The sequence below is a fragment of the Leopardus geoffroyi genome, chromosome C3, assembly GCF_018350155.1.
Source record: "Leopardus geoffroyi isolate Oge1 chromosome C3, O.geoffroyi_Oge1_pat1.0, whole genome shotgun sequence".
NCBI lineage: Eukaryota > Metazoa > Chordata > Mammalia > Carnivora > Felidae > Leopardus > Leopardus geoffroyi.
The window spans coordinates 12175055-12194048 of record NC_059338.1 but is presented as its reverse complement, the minus strand read 5'-3'; the positions used below and the strand labels follow the sequence as shown (position 1 = coordinate 12194048).

At 39.4% G+C, this 18994-nt stretch overlaps 1 protein-coding gene across 7 annotated transcripts in view; it reads right to left on the bottom strand.

Annotated features, from left to right (window-relative positions):
* Positions 1-18994, bottom strand: part of RAB3GAP2 (RAB3 GTPase activating non-catalytic protein subunit 2) — a 104586-nt gene that overhangs the window by 26239 nt on the left and 59353 nt on the right. For all 7 annotated transcript variants that reach the window (XR_006706827.1, XR_006706826.1, XR_006706828.1 and 4 more), the window contains exons 14-21: positions 17905-18121; positions 17197-17340; positions 16663-16745; positions 16055-16119; positions 13496-13586; positions 10470-10597; positions 7507-7723; positions 7027-7124 (exon numbers count right to left, since the gene is read on the bottom strand). Coding sequence is in view for 4 of the 7 variants with exons in the window: in XM_045455724.1 (XP_045311680.1) it covers positions 7027-7124; positions 7507-7723; positions 10470-10597; positions 13496-13586; positions 16055-16119; positions 16663-16745; positions 17197-17340; positions 17905-18121 (1043 nt within the window). In the remaining 3 variants the exon portion in view is untranslated. The remainder of the gene's footprint in view (positions 1-7026; positions 7125-7506; positions 7724-10469; positions 10598-13495; positions 13587-16054; positions 16120-16662; positions 16746-17196; positions 17341-17904; positions 18122-18994) is intronic.

Below are 18994 nucleotides of genomic sequence, written 5' to 3'. Positions count from 1 at the left end.
TATGAGTGCTTCAGTCCTTCCGAGGAAGAAAGAAGTGGTTGCTTATTGTATCACATAACACGAGGGACAGAAAAGGTACCTTGTCTACTTAAGAGATTCTCTATCATCTGTCAGATAACTAAATTCCACCGATTCCATCTCTTCTTTGGGTTAAGCATTGCCTTCCAGGTTGAGCCTTGATTACGGAGGATATTACCAGAAAGGTCACTACCAAGTTAGCATAGATCGCTGTGGATTGGTGAGAAGCCACTCAGCCGACTGGAGGAAAGGAAGGATCTGGAGCTGTGGACCATACCCCCCTTTGGCCACGAGGCACTGCGGACTTGGCAATGGTGAACAGACATGTACAACTATCAGATTCTAGTCTTTAAATAAGGCATGAGAAACAGACTTTAAGCAAAAACACCTAAATCAACCTAAGTGACTTTTAAGATGCCTATGAACCAGCATACCTACTGAAAACTCAAGTATTTGAAGATGTATAAAATTTGTACACAGATAATTCTGAGATAATGAGAAGTTCAAAGGCACAGCACCACACCTCTCGGTACTGGTGCTTGTGAAAAGCCTGGACCTTCATGTGAAAAAAAAAAAAAAAAAGCCTTGAAAATAAAAGGTTGATTATCACTTTAAATATATTAGTACAAGTAATTCTCAAAAATTCAGAAGAGTAGGAAGTTGAAGAAGTGTGTGAAGGAAATTAACCTATGAGAATGACCTAAGGGCCAGGAGAGGGAAGTACCTGCCAGGCATCACCCCGTTCAATTCCAACAACCTTGTGGCAGGGATAGTCTCCCACCTTGTACATATGACGAAAAGTAACTTACCCGGGACCATATAGCTAATGAGTTAGGCCTAAAGTCTGAACCTAGATCTGCTGGATTCTAACACGCATGTTTTCTTTTCTCTTTAAAAAATTATACATGTGCACAGGCATGTACGTGTACAAATAAACTTACATGTTACATATTTTTTACAAATAAAAAATACACACTTTTAAAAGTACTGTTGTTTTCTTTTGTTTTTACTTGTCTCCCTTTTTTAACTCTTATGTCTCTCCCTATGTCAGCCTTTCTACCTCATCCTATCCAGGCTCTGGGCTGTCAGCACCGAGCCCGATGTGGGGCTCGAACTCACAAACTGTGAGATCATGACCTGAGCCAAAGTCGGACGCTCAACCAACTGAGCCACCCAGGCACCCCCAAAACTTTTCTTTTACGACCAAATATGTGCTTTCATATTTGCCTGCGTATTCATAAGGCAATGTGAACAATAATAAGTGCTAATGGTTATACAGAGCTTACCATGTGCCAAGCCACTAGTAGTGTTTTAAGTATAGCTACCCAGAGAGCATCAGGCAGGGGGGATAGCAGAGAAGCGGTCACTGCTTTATAAAAACACGGTCATATTATGCCACGTTCACTCCACTTGCCACACAACATCCTATGTAATCCACGAAGTTTTGACTGACTTTATCCACTTATCAAGGTTATTCCCTCTCTTCCAGATCTTCTCGTAACCTCATACAACAGTGCTACTTATAACCACTAGGCAGGCTAAAAAAAAAAAAAAAAAAAAAAGAGTTGCCTGTAAAGGCAACAAAGACACTCCAAAATCCAGAACTTAACCGTGTCAGTGTTCCATGAACACACGTGCTATGAAGCAAATCAAAAGGAAATGGGGGAATTGGCACAATTTATCTTTTAGCTTCACTGTTAAGTTGCCATTAGATTCACTCTGAATAATTTCAGGCACAAAATATAGGCCCCAGGGGTATTTTAAGAGCACATCAGGTTTCTTTTTTTAATGTTTATTTTGGGGAGAGAGAGAGAGAGCGAGCGAGCATAAGCAGGGGACGGTGAGAGAGGGGGGAGACACAGACACTGAAGCTCCAAGATGTCAGCACAGAACCTGACTTCATGGAACCAGAGATTATGACCCGAGCCAAAGTAAGAAGCTTAACCAACTGCACCACCCAGGCACCGTGCAGGTTTCTAAACACACTTACAGGTTTACAGTCTGTCTTTTCAAGCTTGATTCATCTCCTCATCAGCAACAAAGTTTCAAAGTGCTCAAAAAGGTACACAACCCAAGGGGTTACTGCAGACTAAATCATACTTAGACAAAGTAAATGCCATACCCTGAATCTTTCTTCATACTATAAACCCTTCTAGTTTTCTCTCCAACTAACCATTCCCCCTTATCCACCACCACCTTTATTTCGCAAATTCTAAAAAAAAACAAAACAAAACAAAACAAAACAAAACACTATTCTACTGAACCCTCTTTCTTTGTCTCTCTCTCGGTCAGCCCTGTTTTTCTAACTTTCTTCCACCAAGGTAATCTTTGCTTATGACACAGTGGGTGTTCCCCCTTTTTTATAAACTTTAAAAATTCCAATCAGCTTTGCTTTAGTTCGCATGTAAAAAGTCAGTATGAAAGAGAGGATGCCATGGGAGTCATCAGAACACAATGACACAATTTTAGAATCACTTACAAGCAATAGGAAGATTTTTTAAGCATCAGAAAAAAGTAAGGTAAAAGGAGAAAAATAATCAAAGAAGAGAATACAGAGATAAGATACCACATAAAAACATACACATGAACATACATAACAGTAAGTATACAGAAGGTAGCTATCTCTATAACTACTAAATACAAAATATTCTTTCAATACATCACAGTAAAAAATGTCAGCTTATTTACAACGTGGATATTCATACTATAAATGTATACTGTTGTTTCACACACAAATGTCACATCTTGACACACTACCAGATGATATGTGAGTATGAGATTTTTATTAAGAGAAACCTTGAGAGGAAATTCAGTTAATTCCTCTTTTCTAAGTCAAGCAAGATCTAAGACCTGGTAAAACCTGTACCTAAGAATGAAACAGAAAATCCCAGGAGTCCTTGGTAGCTGCTTCTAATGCTTAATGAATTAATTGTACCTCTTGCTAAGTATCCTCCTGTAATAGTAATATCCCAGATGTTTTAAACCCTTCCCTCAGCAGAAATGCCAGCAGACAGAATGTGAGGAAGCCATCTGTTAAGTCCAGTCTCTACTTAAAAGAAACTTCTCTTGTCAGTTTTTTTGAGGAGCCTTATTTTCCAGTCTTTGCTGAAAACTAGATCTGTTTTGGGTTACAGATTTAAAACTTGATAATATTCCACTGAGGGTAATTAGAGTTTTAAACATTATCGTTTTAAGCATTTAAAAACTATCGGGCTATCGGTCTGTGAATTACACTAATATAGTAAAATAGTGACTAAATCAAATGTAAGTTTTACAAAAAAAAATGATAAGTATATCTAGAAATATTTCTGAACTTAAAAATATATACCGCCTAAACGCATACAACCTAGATTACAAGTAGCAAATTTCTTCATGAACATAATTCCAATAAAACTATTATGAAAATATTGCAGAAAAATAGGAAGAATTAGCATTTCAAATAGTGTGTCTTTATAACAGTAATAATATATTTTGCTGAAAGACCAAACACCTTTTATTCATAATGTTTATGTGCCTAACTCCTAAAAGTCTGTTACTCCTTGAATATAATAGACATTTATTCTCTTTAAAAAAAAAACCTTTTAAAATTTAATAGCCTAGAGAAATATCTCTGGCCAATATTTTGACACTGGCACTAACTTCTTTGGGGATGAGCAGGATGAAGCAGGACACACACTTACTACACGGGGACACAAAACCCCTGCACCTCATCTCCCCGAGGTCAGATGGCTTAGTCGCGGCCTCAACGTGCCGGCCACTATTTTCTCTGATCAACGTGACCACAATGACCAAGCAGCCTTCTTGAAAAGCTTCTCTTTTAATTGTATATTCCATTTCTTACTCTTCACTCTTGGGCTTTGTATTTTTTTTTAAAGACATTCCCCCTTCCCTGCCTATTCATACTATTAATTACACACTTTAAGTGAAAATGCCTTGTTTATTTCTCTGTACTCACGGCAGGATTTTTAAAAATTACACGGCTGCTTAACAGCTTTCAGCTATTGATAAAATACTTCTAAAAAAAAAAATGTAGCCGTAAACCATTTGTCTGAGAAAAACAAGGGAAAAGAGATGAATCATTTGGAATGTGTGAAATACAATCTCTCAGATGAGTTTTTAAAATAATTTCAAATTATAACCCATTTTATAAATTCTACAGCACAATATTTCTATAGATCACAGCTTTATGGGTTTAAAGCAGGGAGATTTCCTACATAATATGTGTCACTTGATTACCTTACAACATCTATATATTTACAGTAGGTTCACTGATTTTAAGTTGGGTGGCCAACGTATCTTCCTTCCCCAAAGTTCCCTTGTGCTTCCTGGCGTCAGTCTCCAACCCCCACCCTCATTCTCCAGCAAACGCCCATCTCCCCCGTCCCTATATTTTTGCTTATTCTAGTATTTCATACAACTGAAATCATACAGTGGGCAGTCTTGTTTCTGGATGTTTTCACTTAGTATAATGCTTTTGAGATTCATTCATTCATTCATTCATTCCACAGTTATTCTGTGTACCAGCAGTTCACTCCACTGTATGGATACCATCGTTTATCCATTTATCAGCTGGCGGATATTTGGGTTGCTTGCACTTTGGGCTGTTATGAATAAAGCCGCTGTTAATATCTGATTCCAAATCTATGTGAGCATCTATTTTCATTCCTCTTAAATACCCAGGAGACTGCTAGATTTTATAGTAAATTTATGTTCAACGTTATAAGAAACTTTCAAACTGTTTTCCAAAGTTGTTGTCGTATCGTTTGCGTTAGCCGTGCTGAGAGCTCCGATCAGTCCACAACTTCTTCAACACTTGATGCCATCAGTAGACTTCATTTCAGTCACCCTCTTGTGAAAGAGGCTACCGTACTTTTGTTTAGCATTTCCCTAACAGCGAATGATGCTGAATACCTTTCAGGTGATCACTTGCCATTTGTATGTATCTTTTTTGGTGCTGGGTCTGTTCAAATCTTTTGTTTTTTATTGTACTGTTTGTCTCATTACTGAGTTGTACAGATTCTTTCCTAATGTGGCTACAATTCATTTATCAAGTATAAATTCTGAAAGAGAGGCTTGCCTTTCAGTTTCTTAACAGCTGTAAAACATAGAAGTTTTAAATTTTGATGAAGTGTAAATGATCAATATTTTTCTTTTATGCTCATGCTTCTTGTGTCCTATGAAATCTTGGCTCAATCCAAGCTTTCCCCTATGTTTTCTCCTGTAAGTATTGTAGCTTTAGCTCTTATATTTATGTTCCATTTTGAGTTAACTTTTATATATGGAGTGAGGTAAGATTTGAGGTTCGTATTTTCCCAGTTTCTTAAACCCCAGACTTAATGCAAATAACAATTTGTTGATACTGATTAAACACAGTGTGAAATGAGAAGTCTTCTGTACTCATCCTATTTAAGCATCTCAACTTTGAATAATAAGCAATAGTTACCTCCTCTCTTTTTAACTTTTTATTTCATAACAGTGAAAGATTCACTAGTGGCACAAGAAAAAAAAAATGCTCAAGGAAGTTCCATGCACCCTTCCTGCAGTCTCCCCTAATGCTAACATCTTACGCAATATCAAAACCAATAAATTAACACTGGTAAAAATCAGAGTGTATTCAAACTTCACCAGTAATACATGCACCCATATGTGTGTGCATGCAATTCTACCAATGTGTAACTTTACAAACACACTATCACTATAAGCACTTAACTATACATCAGCACAAGACTCCCTTGTGTTAAGCCTTCTAGCCATCCTGTCCCTCCCCGCTCACTCACCCATCACCTTTGGCAACCACTAATCTATTCCCGATCTCTATAACTGTGCTATTTCATGACTGTTACAAAAACAGAATCACGCAGTACATGTCTTTCTAAGATTGGCATTTTTCCACTCAACATATCTTCCTTGCGGTTCACTAGAGGTGTTGTGTCGATCAATGGTTCAGTCCTCTTTATCGCTGAGGAGTATTCCTGGTAAAGCTGTACCACAGTTTAACCATTCTCCCACCGAAGGACATTTGTGTAGTTTGCAACTTTGGGCTATTATAAATGAAGCTGGTTTTGGGGTGCCTGGGTGGCTCAGTTGGTTAAGCATCTGACCTGATTCTGGCTCAGGAAATGCTCCCAGGGTCATGAGATGGTGGGATAGAGCCCTGTGTTGGGCCCCACGCTGGGCATGGAGCCTGCTTAAGATTCTCATTCTCTCTCTCTCTCTCTCTCTCTGCCCCTCCCCCGCTCATACACACATGCTCTCTAACAAAACCAAAAAACGCTGCTTATGAAAATCCATGTACAATATATATGTATCTTTAACTGCTTTACTTTCTGACATACATACTGCAAAGTGACACAGAATGGAATCTGTTTTTAGAAGATTAAATGTTGAATTAAAACAATACATGACCACAGTCAACAGGCTTACGGAGGGAGATTGCCCAAATCCTGGCCGAAATAGGAGATGTTAGTAAGGATGTGAAAAACTATGTATTTGTGCATGTAAGCGGGGAGGGAACAGAAAAGGGATGACAACAGGGTCCTTTGCAGAAGGGCAAACATTTAGTGTTGTCATTCTCTACTGGATGATTCTTTTGTTTTACATTTGTTATAGCACAGAGACTAAACCCTAACCTATTTTCAAAGTTTGGGAATGTTTGATAACAACTCTGTATTGCTTTAAGGGAAGTTGATTTTGTTCTGTAAATAAGACCTTTTTTAGTTCCAATATGAACATTTCCCTTGATGATCACAACCCACTATAAATGCACGCATATGTGTCAGATTCTAAATTTATTTTAGGCCAACCATGGGGAACATGCATGCTACAATTTATAGAGAATTAGAGAAATAATTATTACTCAAATATGGCAACTATAAGTTTCTCTGATCATTTTTGGGAGGTTTGATGTATGTTGTATGATATGCTTTAGACAATGGCATTTAAACAAAACAAAAGACTGACACTTCCAGATGACATCAGCAGGGAAGACGAGCATGGGAAGAAACTTACCAACAACAGCTGAGGGCTAAGTCCAGCTGACTCCAATGTACGACACATATCCTCAGTAGAGCTTTCTCCATGCAAACACTTCCAAAAAAAGAAGCTGCCTAGTAAAACAAAAGCAAAATGCATGAACCAACAGCTACTTACCATTTGGACTAACATTCTTCCCGAATTGCAACCTAGATCCCCAGAGAAGCAATACAGCACGAGAGAAGAGAAATGAATGGTTCGGTTTGTTGACTTTATAGCAGAAGGCAAATCATTCCATGTCTAGCACTGTCTCTTTAGTATAAGTAATAATCAATAAAACTTTTATGACATAGTGCCTACATATCCAGAGTATCTTATGTTAACTGAAAAACATACATTAAATTTTCTCATTAATTTACTTTTGAAACAAACTGAATCTCTGAGATGCTGTGAACTCCTCCCAGGCTTTCATCCAGAAGAGGCAGGTTTCAAAGAGCAGTTTATCATGCCACCTACCTAAAGCCACATACTCCTCTTCACTCATCTTTTTTATGTTGATCGCATCTTTCTCATATTCTAAATATTCCAGGAATGTTTTTACAGGCAACACACCATCCTTATCATCAGAGAATCGGACGGTAGTAGTTCTGGACTTTTCCTGTTTGTACTTCTCTAGTAATGCCTGGAGCTTATGCAGTTCTTTTTCATCAAGCCTCAGTAACACAGCCAAGTCCTTAAAAAATAGGAAAAAAAAAAGTCTTGAATAGACCATGACTCTTTCTCTGACTCTGCCAAAGGAGTCGACCCCATTATCTGAGGTGAAATTCAAGGCTATAAGCAAAAGACGGCTATAACGTACTCCGCTTAAAACTTCACTCTCAAATCATGAGTGGGGTGTTATTTAAATAAATTAATCTTGAAATACTACATATAACTAAAAGTACCATTTTTATATAATGTCTTGAGAATATTCTCTTCTAAAATGTTCGGATTACACCTAATCTTATTAATGTATAATCAGAAAGAAATTACAAGAGTATCAACTACAACCCTAGTGATTCTAAGGAAACTAAAGGTCTGTTTGAAATAATATTTATTAAGCAGCAAAAACACAATAAAATAAAATACTGGAAACCAATCATCACTGTATTTATATGTATATCCTCTATGTAACTCTTAGGGACACAGGGATTGAAAAGTCACAGATAACATCCTGCCAGGCTTTCAAACTATTTTTATATCCCATATGTGCAAAAACATCTCCTGATACTATTATTTTTCTAAATTAGGAATAAGCATACACAAACACACACATACGTAAGAGACCATTTTGCCACAGCAAGCACAACTTTCTTCCCCCCATGCTACCTGATAAAACTGCGCTTGTTTAAGAATGCAGCTTTCTATTTATTAAGGCTGTTGTTTTTATCTTTTTTTTTTTTTTTCCCCAACGTTTATTTATTTTTTGGGACAGAGAGAGACAGAGCATGAATGGGGGAGGTGCAGAGAGAGAGGGAGACACAGAATCGGAAACAGGCTCCAGGCTCCAAGCCATCAGCCCAGAGCCCGACGTGGGGCTCGAACTCACGGACCGCGAGATCGTGACCTGGCTGAAGTCGGACGCTTAACCGACTGCGCCACCCAGGCGCCCCAAGGCTGTTGTTTTTAAAAACAAGCAGTAAATTGCAAAGTGCACTGAACACACACCAGCAGTTCAATTCTATACTGAATTGATATGAGCTTATATGAACTATGTCCCACAGACAACAAAAATGATTTCAAATTTGAATTTTAGTTTTACATGTACAATATTGGCCATTCAGCCTAGAAAATGATTGTATATTTTTAAAGGATCTAAAAGTCCACAGCAAAATATAATTTTTATAATTCTTTTTTTTTTTAATTTTTTTTTTTAACGTTTTTATTTATTTTTGAGACAGGGAGAGACAGAGCATGAACAGGGGAGGGTCAGAGAGAGGAAGACACAGAATCTGAAACAGGCTCCAGGCTCTGAGCTGTCAGCACAGAGCCCGACGCGGGGCTCGAACTCACGGACCGCGAGATCGTGACCTGAGCCGAAGTCAGCCGCTTAACCGACTGAGCCACCCAGGCGCCCCTATAATTTTTATAATTCTTAAGAAGTGCTTTAAAACTTAAAAAAAGAACAATCAGTTAAGAAACTGATTTCTTAAATTTTCTAAATCTTTTCTATTTGCAGACTATACTGGGGCTATTAAGTGGAAATGAATTCTATAAGGGATTATTAATGACATATACTTAACTTTTCTCTGGCAAAGTAGGAGAGTTTGGATCTTACAAAAAAATTAAGCACTTAAGAATCTATGAAACGTCTAGGCAATCCTACAGACATAATTAAATCAACCTGACCTTTTTGTTGTTTGAAAGATTTTATACTATTGCTGAAGTAGAAAGAAAAACAAAAGATCCCCAAAAATGGCTTTGTCGTTTATAATGGCAATCACAGAAAATGATGAAGACTGTTAAAGTGCTTTTATGAAATCCATCTATAATCCCAAAGATTAAAAAGATGTTAAGAATATGTAAGTGGTTTCCAAGAGAAATATCTTCTTGTTTTTCTGTTTAAAAATTTTTTATTCACATACGTATATTTAAAATAAAAGGCTTCCACTTTAAACCTCAATTAAGTTTCAGATACACCTGGTAATTTTCTAAAAGCTTTATCAGTGACTTGACAAATAACTAAAATTGCTTTATTTTCCTTTAGAGAGAGAAGTGGAAGACAAGAGGCTTTCAGGGCAAGCGACCTGTGCCCAGTCACACACGAATCTGAGGGAAAGACAGGACAATATTTCCCTCTGTTCCCTATTAAGAAATTTATTTATTATTTACTTCCTTCCCTATTGATTGCTCTGTATGGAAAGTAAGAATTTGTATACACGCCCCAGAAATGAGTAATACTGCACCGTAATGAAGATTACAAGGAGCTGCCATTTTTTAATGTTTTACAGAATAAAAACAGAACAGTTACTATAATGAAACACTATGATGTAAGACAGAATTTCTTAAAGCATTATGTGGTATACAACAGAGCAAGCTGTAGGAATGTGTTCACAAGACCACCACACAAAAACCAATCTCTTCTGTTTGGCAGAATCTTTTTTTTTTTTTTTCTTTAAAGAAATTAAAATTTTCCTACTTTAGTAAACCAAGTTTATTGTAATTGGCAAATCTTGTCAAACTTATGTGGCATGAAGTAACCTTAAAAAATGAGAAAAAAACAATGCTTCTACGGTAGTAAAAATAGATTAATAATAAAATGTAATATCTTAGCATAAATAATATAAATTTAACATTAAGGCACAGAGAGCCAGCAGGGGGTCTGGTAAAGAAATACACCTCTATACTTCATAAAAATTCTTAATTTTCTACTTTACTATCAATTAAAACATTAAAAATAATCCAAGAGATTGTTTTGTATGATGAGGAGAATTACTTACATTATCTGAGAATGGTGTGTCTGAATGAAAATCAAGGGAATTTAACTGACTGACAGACTCATAAAGATGGAGTAGTTTCAGTTTATTGGCACAAAACTGTAGCAATCCTTCATCCACAGACTCCAGTTCTAAAAAAGGTGGAGGGGAAAAATACATTAAAGAGATCTAGTTAGCCGACTCACAAAAGATTTTTCTCATTAACATTCATAGTCTTATATACTTCCCTGATGTTTTATTATTTTTTTGATTTAATTTTTTTATTTTTAAAAATTTATATCCAAATTGGTTATCATATAGTGCAACGATTTCAGGAGCAGATTCCTTAGTGCCCCTTCCCCACTTAGCCCATCCCCCCTCCCACAACCCCTCCAGCAACCCTCAGTTTGTTCTCCATATTTATGAGTCTCTTCTGTTTTGACCCCCTCCTCGTTTTTATATTATTTTTGTTTCCCTTCCCTTATGTTCATCTGTTTTGTCTCTTAAAGTGAAGTTTTGTCTCATGAGTGAAGTCATATGATTTTTGTCTTTCTCTGACTAATTTCACTTAGCATAATACCCTCCAGTTCCATCCACGTAGTTGCAAATGGCAAGATTTTATTCTTTTTGATTGCTGAGTAATACTCCATTGTATATATACACCACATTTTCTTTATCCATTCATCCATTGATGGACATTTGGGCTCTTTCCATACTTTGGCTATTGTTGATAGTGCTGCTATAAACACGGGGGTGCATGTGTCCCTTCGAAACAGCACCCCTGTATCCTGTGGATAAGTGCCTAGTAGTGCAATTGCTGGGTCGTAGGGTAGTTCGACTTTTAGCTTTTTTTTTTTTTTTTTTTTCAACGTTTTATTTATTTTTGGGACAGAGAGAGACAGAGCATGAACGGGGGAGGGGCAGAGAGAGAGGGAGACACAGAATCAGAAACAGGCTCCAGGCTCTGAGCCATCAGCCCAGAGCCTGACGCGGGGCTCGAACTCACGGACCGCGAGATCGTGACCTGGCCGAAGTCGGACGCTCAACCGACTGCGCCACCCAGGCGCCCCGACTCGACTTTTAGCTTTTTGAGGAGCCTCCATTTCAAGAGTGGCTGCACCAGCTGGCATTCCCAGCGTGATGTTTTATTCTATTAAATATTGAGGTACTTAATAAGCTACAAGTATATATTTTCCATCATGGAAAAATATCCAAATTCTTAAATGAAATAAGGCAGACTAGTAGTGGGGGGGAGGTGGGGAAAAACAGAAAGAGCTACCTGGGTCTAATACTCAATTTTTAAAACACTAAACCGAAAGGTATCTTCCGTCAGCCCGGAGCTCACACGCTGCCTCCTGTGGCCACACACAGAGGCCGGCCGGCAGGAAACTGCCTGGCTCCCGTTACCATGGTGCCTGCTGCCAACTGTGACTGTGACAGGCCCACCCTCAAGGGAGGCAGAGACCACAGTGACATTCCCCATCCGTCCATCAGGCTTCTTGAAGAAAGTTTAATACCAGAGAAATACTCCTCTCTGTATAAAACATGCCTGTGTGGCAACTTACAAAAATTTTTTAACCTTTTATTTATTTTTGAGAGAGAGAGAGACAGACAGACAGACAGACAGACTGCAAGCAGGGAAGGAGCAGAGAGAGAGGGAGACACAGAATCCCAAGCAGGCTCCAGGCTCTGAGCAGTCAGCACAGAGCCCGACGCGGGGCTCGAACTCACAAACCGTGAGATCATGACCTGAGCCGAACTCAGATGCTTAACCGACTGAGCCACCCAGACGCCCCTCCTGCATGGTAATTTAGATATAACCTAATATAAAACAACTATTATTTCAAAAGACAGACAGTTAACCTCCAAGAGTTGTTATAGCCACAATAAAACTTATTAACATATTAAATAGGTAAAATTTTTAGGAATCCCAGTTCTGGGTAGAACTTGAAACCAGTGATGATTTTATAGAGCTCCAACAGTGGTGTTTGGTTTATTCTCAGCTCAGTGCAAGATAAATTCTGACTTAATAAATTTTAAGATTTTGATAAAGCCTTGAGGGACAGGGGAGCTTCAGAAGCACACTATGCTTTTTAACAGACATTTCCAACAAGTTGTATGCACTAAAGAAGTTCACTATCTTCCAAAAGGCAGCTTTAAATACGTGTGGAGAAAGCAAATCTCAAAATTAGGATGCTGAAAGTGTTGAAAGAGGATACTATGATTTGCTAATTAAACCACTTTACGTTGGCTTAAATATAAATATAAAGCTGGCTTTATATAATTAACATGACAAGCAGAAAGTCACAACTAGATGAAGTCTGCAAATTGCACACTACCATTTAATTGATGTTAGGGATTCTGAATAAATTGAATTTTGCTGGGCTAGCTAGCTGGAGTACAGAGTTAAAATCCTACAGATAGAGATGTAATTCTTTTTCGACAAATTCTGAACAGCAAAAAACAAAAACAAACAAACCAACAAAAACAGAACTACTAATTTACTCATAGTCTGATTTGGGAAGTCCTCAGTTGTTCCTGAGGGAAATAGATGAGAAAATGTGGATTCTATACGCTAAAAGAATATTAATTCAAAGCATAAATTTTTTTATCATCTTCCCTGTCAAAACAAAATTAAAGAACTCTTCATCTGCAGAAACCGGTCTCCTCCCATAAAGGTAAACAGAAGAAAATGCCAGCAAGAGAACCTGGCTGTTTTTTGCACACCACCAGCTCATCTCCTCCCCGTGCCAATGGCTTTCACATGTGTATAGCTGTATCAGAATAATCACTTCTCGCCATCCTATGCTGGTGTCCTTCCCCCAGTAGAGAGATTTGAAAGAGAAATATTTTTATATTCAGAGAAAGCTCAGATGAAGATCAGCGCATATACTAAATAGGGAGTAAAAGTCTCCAAATACCATGTCTTATATGTATTATTTCCACGCTGAAGTAACATCATGGTATCTTTAACAGGAACAGCTTTCTATAATCAGAATTGTAAAATCTGAAGTGAGACCAGAACCTCCAATCAGTACAAACCCTATTACCTTGATTTTTTAAAGTGTCCATTAAAGTCTGAGTGATGTTTCTAAGGCAGGAAAATGGTAAACGTTCACTTGCCAAAATGCTTTCCAAAGCCTGGAAGAAAGATATTGAGCAATTGCAACAATTAAAAGGTAATGATTTTGTTTTTTAAGTTTTGTATTTATGCCTACACCTTCGATGCCCCAAATTCCCAAGGGAAGCTCCATTGGTAAGATGTTTTAGCATACGTACCTGAGAATGAGGGTTGCACCATACGTAATAATCAATGAATTGCATCGCATACCCAATATGGTGGATGACAAAAAGTCCGGACTCAGAATGAGACAACTAGAAGGCAACTGGTGTTTAACAGAACGGCCAAGGCAAACAGAAACCGAGACAAAGCCATTCACCAGTAAGAAGAGTGTAAGTCTATATCCCACGGGCATAAATGAAAAGCAGAGGCTGTTGCTGATGTGCCAATAACAAAATCTGACAAGAACTTAATTACTGCTTAATGACTGCATTTGAGCACGGCCAGATCAACCTACAGGCCATGGGAGATATATATGGCGCCACCTCACCCCAGCTACCTCTCCTGCCCTCCCCCAGTAGCTGCTCTAGAGCCTTCACCATAGTTCCAAAATCTCCCTTTATGCCTAAAGAAGCAACCATCAGAATCACCAATGGGTAGACACAGCGGCTGAAGCTCATACTTATCCTTTCATACTACCACGTTAAATTGGCTTTTTTATCGATGAGATTAAATAGTTTCAAAAGCAGGCTGAGAATATGGCATGAGACAAAAATGGTATCACAACCCGCTCTGTGGGAAAGAAATGGGCTCAGAGGGTGGCTCAAGAGGTTGGTCAAGCCCATGATGTAGTTGCCTCACTACATGGTGGATATAAAGAAAGTGACTTTTGAGAAAGGTAACACCCAAGAAAATGTAACCGCCTGTGTTCTGGTATTTGTTACACAGAAGGGCAGCTGGCTGCCTATTTGTTCAGTCTTCTCAAGCCTAACCTGGTTTCCTTTCCCCCCTTAGTGTTGAAAACAATACACAACTTTTACTATCAGCTTTTCCTGCATTTTTAATAAAATTCATAGTTTCACGCACAATTCAGTAGTGTAGCAATTTTTAAAAAGGCCAAGATGACAGTTTGTAATATGCTAAAGTTCCCAGTTTTGTTGTTCCAGGATGTAAGGTAAGAGAAAAGACAGTATCAAAATGAGAAGCCTTGTTTGGGTGAGAGCCCTCCCCTTCTACAGATTCCCTGAACTACCTCTCCTGGGTGCCCGCCTTGTCAGAGGAACGTCAGCCTTCATAACCAAGACTCTGCCCTGAGGAAATGAGAGCTAATTAGCCCTGTCAGAATGGAAACTGGATGAAAAGTCACAGGGACTTGCCTGTTTTACAATAAAACAAGAAGTGTCTCAACAAAATGACTACCACAGTAAGAGGGGATAAGAAATCAGTATTCACTAAATTCTCCCACACATCCGGCATTACTTTAGTTGCTGTGGATTATGAAACAGACATCTTTGGTGAAGACCCTACTTGAAGGGGCTTAAACGAGGTAAAAAGGGAAAAAAAACCGGTGAGCTATAACCCATGTACATCAAGTAATTACAAAACAAGGAGCCGTTGGCTATTCGGTTCTGATTAAAAGTAGACTAGGAGTTCAGAGATGTCCACGGGGATCGAAGCGTTGTGTAAGAACTCAGACAGCCAAAACTCCAGCAGCATTATGAGGGTTTTGATAAGAGGATGCGAGGACAGAAATCACAGGGAACTGTCACAGCAGAATCCCAAACCTGGCAAAACTCAAGAAGTCTGACAAGGGCCTCTGACACAGCACACGTGAGAACGCGAACTAGCAGCACGAGGACTTTGAGAAGCAATTGTTCATCAACTAGTACAGCTAGCGTAGCTCATGCCCTACAATTCCCCTCTTAGGTATAAAACTCAGGAGAAACTCTTGCACACCGGGCACCAGGAAACAAAGATACAGTATCCTAGTACAAGGATAATCACAGTATCACGGTAATGGCAAAAAACCAAAACACCGGCAACAACCTAAATGCCCACCGACAGGAGGCGAGCGAAGAAAGCAGAGTCACAGGGTGGAATCCATACAGTATGTGAGCACAGGCAGTACATCCACCCTGTAGAGAAACGAAATTCCGAACACTGGTCACATTAGGGATGGGGGAGGGGACTGAGGAGGGACAGGAGGCTCGTCAGAGTTCGTGGTAACGTTCTATTTCCTCAGGGGGCTGGTCATACATAAGTGTTTATTATTATTCTTTAATCTGAATAAATGCTATGCATAGATATGTGTGTCTATGTCTAAAACATGCATACACGTGTATGGTAGTATTGCTTAATTTTTAAAAGAAAAAGAAGGAGAAAGAGAGACAACACAACTTCCATATATGAATATAAAAAGGATGCATGAATAAAAACATGAAAAGGAAGACGTTAACCCGTCATGTTTGGAGGGAAAGAGGAAAACAAAGGCTTTCTTAAGAGAAATAGGTTACAGCCACTCGTCAGGAAAATTCACATGCATACTTACTTGTTTCTTCGTCGCAGGATACTTAATATCAAGAATTAATCCCTTTATTTCTGTTTCAACCAAATCTACAAAGAGAAAATTAACCACATTTTTCACTATTATTACAAGGTAAACTTTATGTGGAAAGAAAAATGCATATATTTGTAGCTATCAGTCAGTCTAAAGGACTTCTGGTTTCTCTCACATTGTTACTTTATATGAATGTTAGTATCTCCCAGGTGGCAAGCTTCATCTTTACAGAGCAATTCCAATAAAATATATACAGGATTACTTGCAGCTCACCTTATTTTAAGGAATTGCAACTGCTCAGAGATGAATCTTTTTTTTGAGAGAGAGAGAACACAAGTGAGTACACAACAGTAGGGGAGGGGCAGAGGGAGAGGGAGAGAGAAACTCAAGGAGGCTCCATGACCAGCGCAGAGGCCGACCCAGGGCTCCATCCCACGACCTTGAGATCATGACCAGAGCTGAAATCAAGAGTCAGACTCTTACCCAACAGAGCCACCCAGGCGCCCCTGAACTATTTCGACTGCTCCATTTATAATATGCTATTAATTTAGAAAATGATGAAAGAGCATGCTTTGTTATTTTGACTAAAGGACACCCACCGAGATTGGGAGGTTTTGTTTTCAGCAGGGTCGCCAGTTTCTTCACTAGGTGCATGTCCTTGGCTCGCTCACACTTCTTGTCGCTAAAACAATAAACACAACAAATTCTTACAGAACATGAAATCGCTTTCCTTCTAAGTCTGGCACACTCCAACTCTCTTTTCCTTTATGTTCTTCCTACTTAACTTTAAAGATCTCTGTCTAGGGGCACCTGGGTGCATCAGTTGGTTGGGCGACCGACTTCGGCTCAGATCATGATCTCACGGCCCATGAGTTCAAGCCCCACGTCAGGCTCTGTGCTGACAGCTCAGAGCCTGGAGCCTGCTTCCCATTCTGTGTCTCCCCCTCTCTCTGCCCCTCCCCTGCTCACGCTCTGCGTCTCTCTGTCTCTCAATAATAAATAAACATTAAAAAAAATAAAATAAAGATCTCTGTCTAATGAGAAAAAAACAGCAACAGCAAAACAATAACTACAAAACCAAGAGCAAAACACGGGATGGAAAAGCTAGCAGAGGGATACCTGATAGATCTTACCTCAGTGCTAAATGGAAAGGAACGTTTACTGTTTTCACACTTCCAGACACTGGATCAACAAGACAGATCTGGTAAGTCTGTGGCTGCCAGCTCTGACTGGTAACATTATTTAAGCCCATTATCTTATAGCCAGGATACAGAAGCCTGAGGAAATCACATACCAATACGGTAAGAATATTAGAGAAAGGAGAAATGCCAGAAGTGCTTATATTACAGCTAGGGACCCCTACGTTAGTCTCGATTTGGGGGCACCACTAAGTAAAATAAACACTAACTGATACCAAAACACAAGTAAAGCAGAGGTGACTGGCAGAATGACGCCTTGTTAAAATGTGTTAGAAAAATTAAGTGACAGGCCTATGGCAAACAAAGCATTCACCTCACTTAACATCATCACCATGGGAATCTGAAGGAATCTCTCCTTTTGAGCCCCCACAGCGTAAGTAAGGGATGGGGGCAAATGGCAACACCACAGGTCACTTTATTAAATTCAGTAGCATATCATGGCCTTTTCATTAAGATTTTTTGTTGTTGTTATTAAATACTTAATCCTTAATTATATACCAGGCACTCACAGGGAAAAACCATAATAGAGAACACTGCAATTCTCAAACGACTTGCAATCTAATAAGCAGCTTTAAGAAAAGCTTTACTTGAACAAAAGCATTCCTTTCCGTAACCAGGAAAATGACAGGGTCCACGGCTTACCTGCAGTGCTTTCCCACGTTGAAGGCTCCTACCCTAGGCCCCTGCTGTGTGCCCCACACTTCCAAGATTCCCCTTCTGGGTGCGTAGATCACAAGGAACTGAGCTACACGACTTGGACCCTGAGTATTTCCAAAGGGGGAAAAATCCGCCTTTTCCGGTACCCTTTCGTGGAGGTCCTCTACGATTTGCATCCAACCGATCTGTGCATCTCGATACCCTTTGAAACAGAGGAAAAGGGCAGCTAATTCGTTAATTAATCTAGGTTCAACCGTAGCTTTCTGATGCACTCTGGGATATTTTAGCCAGGGGTTTAAGAAGACCTATAAAAGCACATTACCTTTTTATTATGAAATGGCTTCAACAGAAAAGATAATAATAATTGTAACAAATACTGACTCAATCACCAAGCCATACTAAATCCAGAATTTTGTTAAATTTGCTTCCGATCACTTTTTTTCTTTAAAAAAAAAAAAACGGCTGTCATTAAGGCTTCATGAGTCCCTTCCCTGATCCCATTCTCTCCCCTCCTTCTCTTTAAAAAATTCTTTCCCTTTGGGGCGCCTGGGTGGCGCAGTCGGTTGAGCGTCCGACTTCAGCCAGGTCACGATCTCGCGGTCCGTGAGTTCGAGCCCCGCGTCGGGCTCTGGGCTGATGGCTCAGAGCCTGGAGCCTGTTTCTGATTCTGTGTCTCCCTCTCTCTCTGCCCCTCCCCCGTTCATGCTCTGTCTCTCTCTGTCCCAAAAATAAATAAACATTGAAAAAAAAAAAAAAAAAAAAATTCTTTCCCTTTAAAAACTCTGGGGGAGGTTACCAGGCTTGGATTTGAATAAAAGTCCCATTAAAATGTAAGAAAAAGATCAACTTGATCTTGTGCTTTTCAAATCCTGTGGTGCTACACAGACGGCGGGGGGATGTGGTGCCAGGTGGCAGCAGGAAGCCCCTGCCTCTGAGAAGAGGCAGCCGACACAGTCTTCCATCTCAGGGGGGCCCCTTCCACCGGCCACAGGCCCCTCTCTTCCAAATATGGGGGGACAGCACCAGCCGCAGAAGGGAAGGCCACAATGCCTCCAACAACATCGCTGTAGTGGAT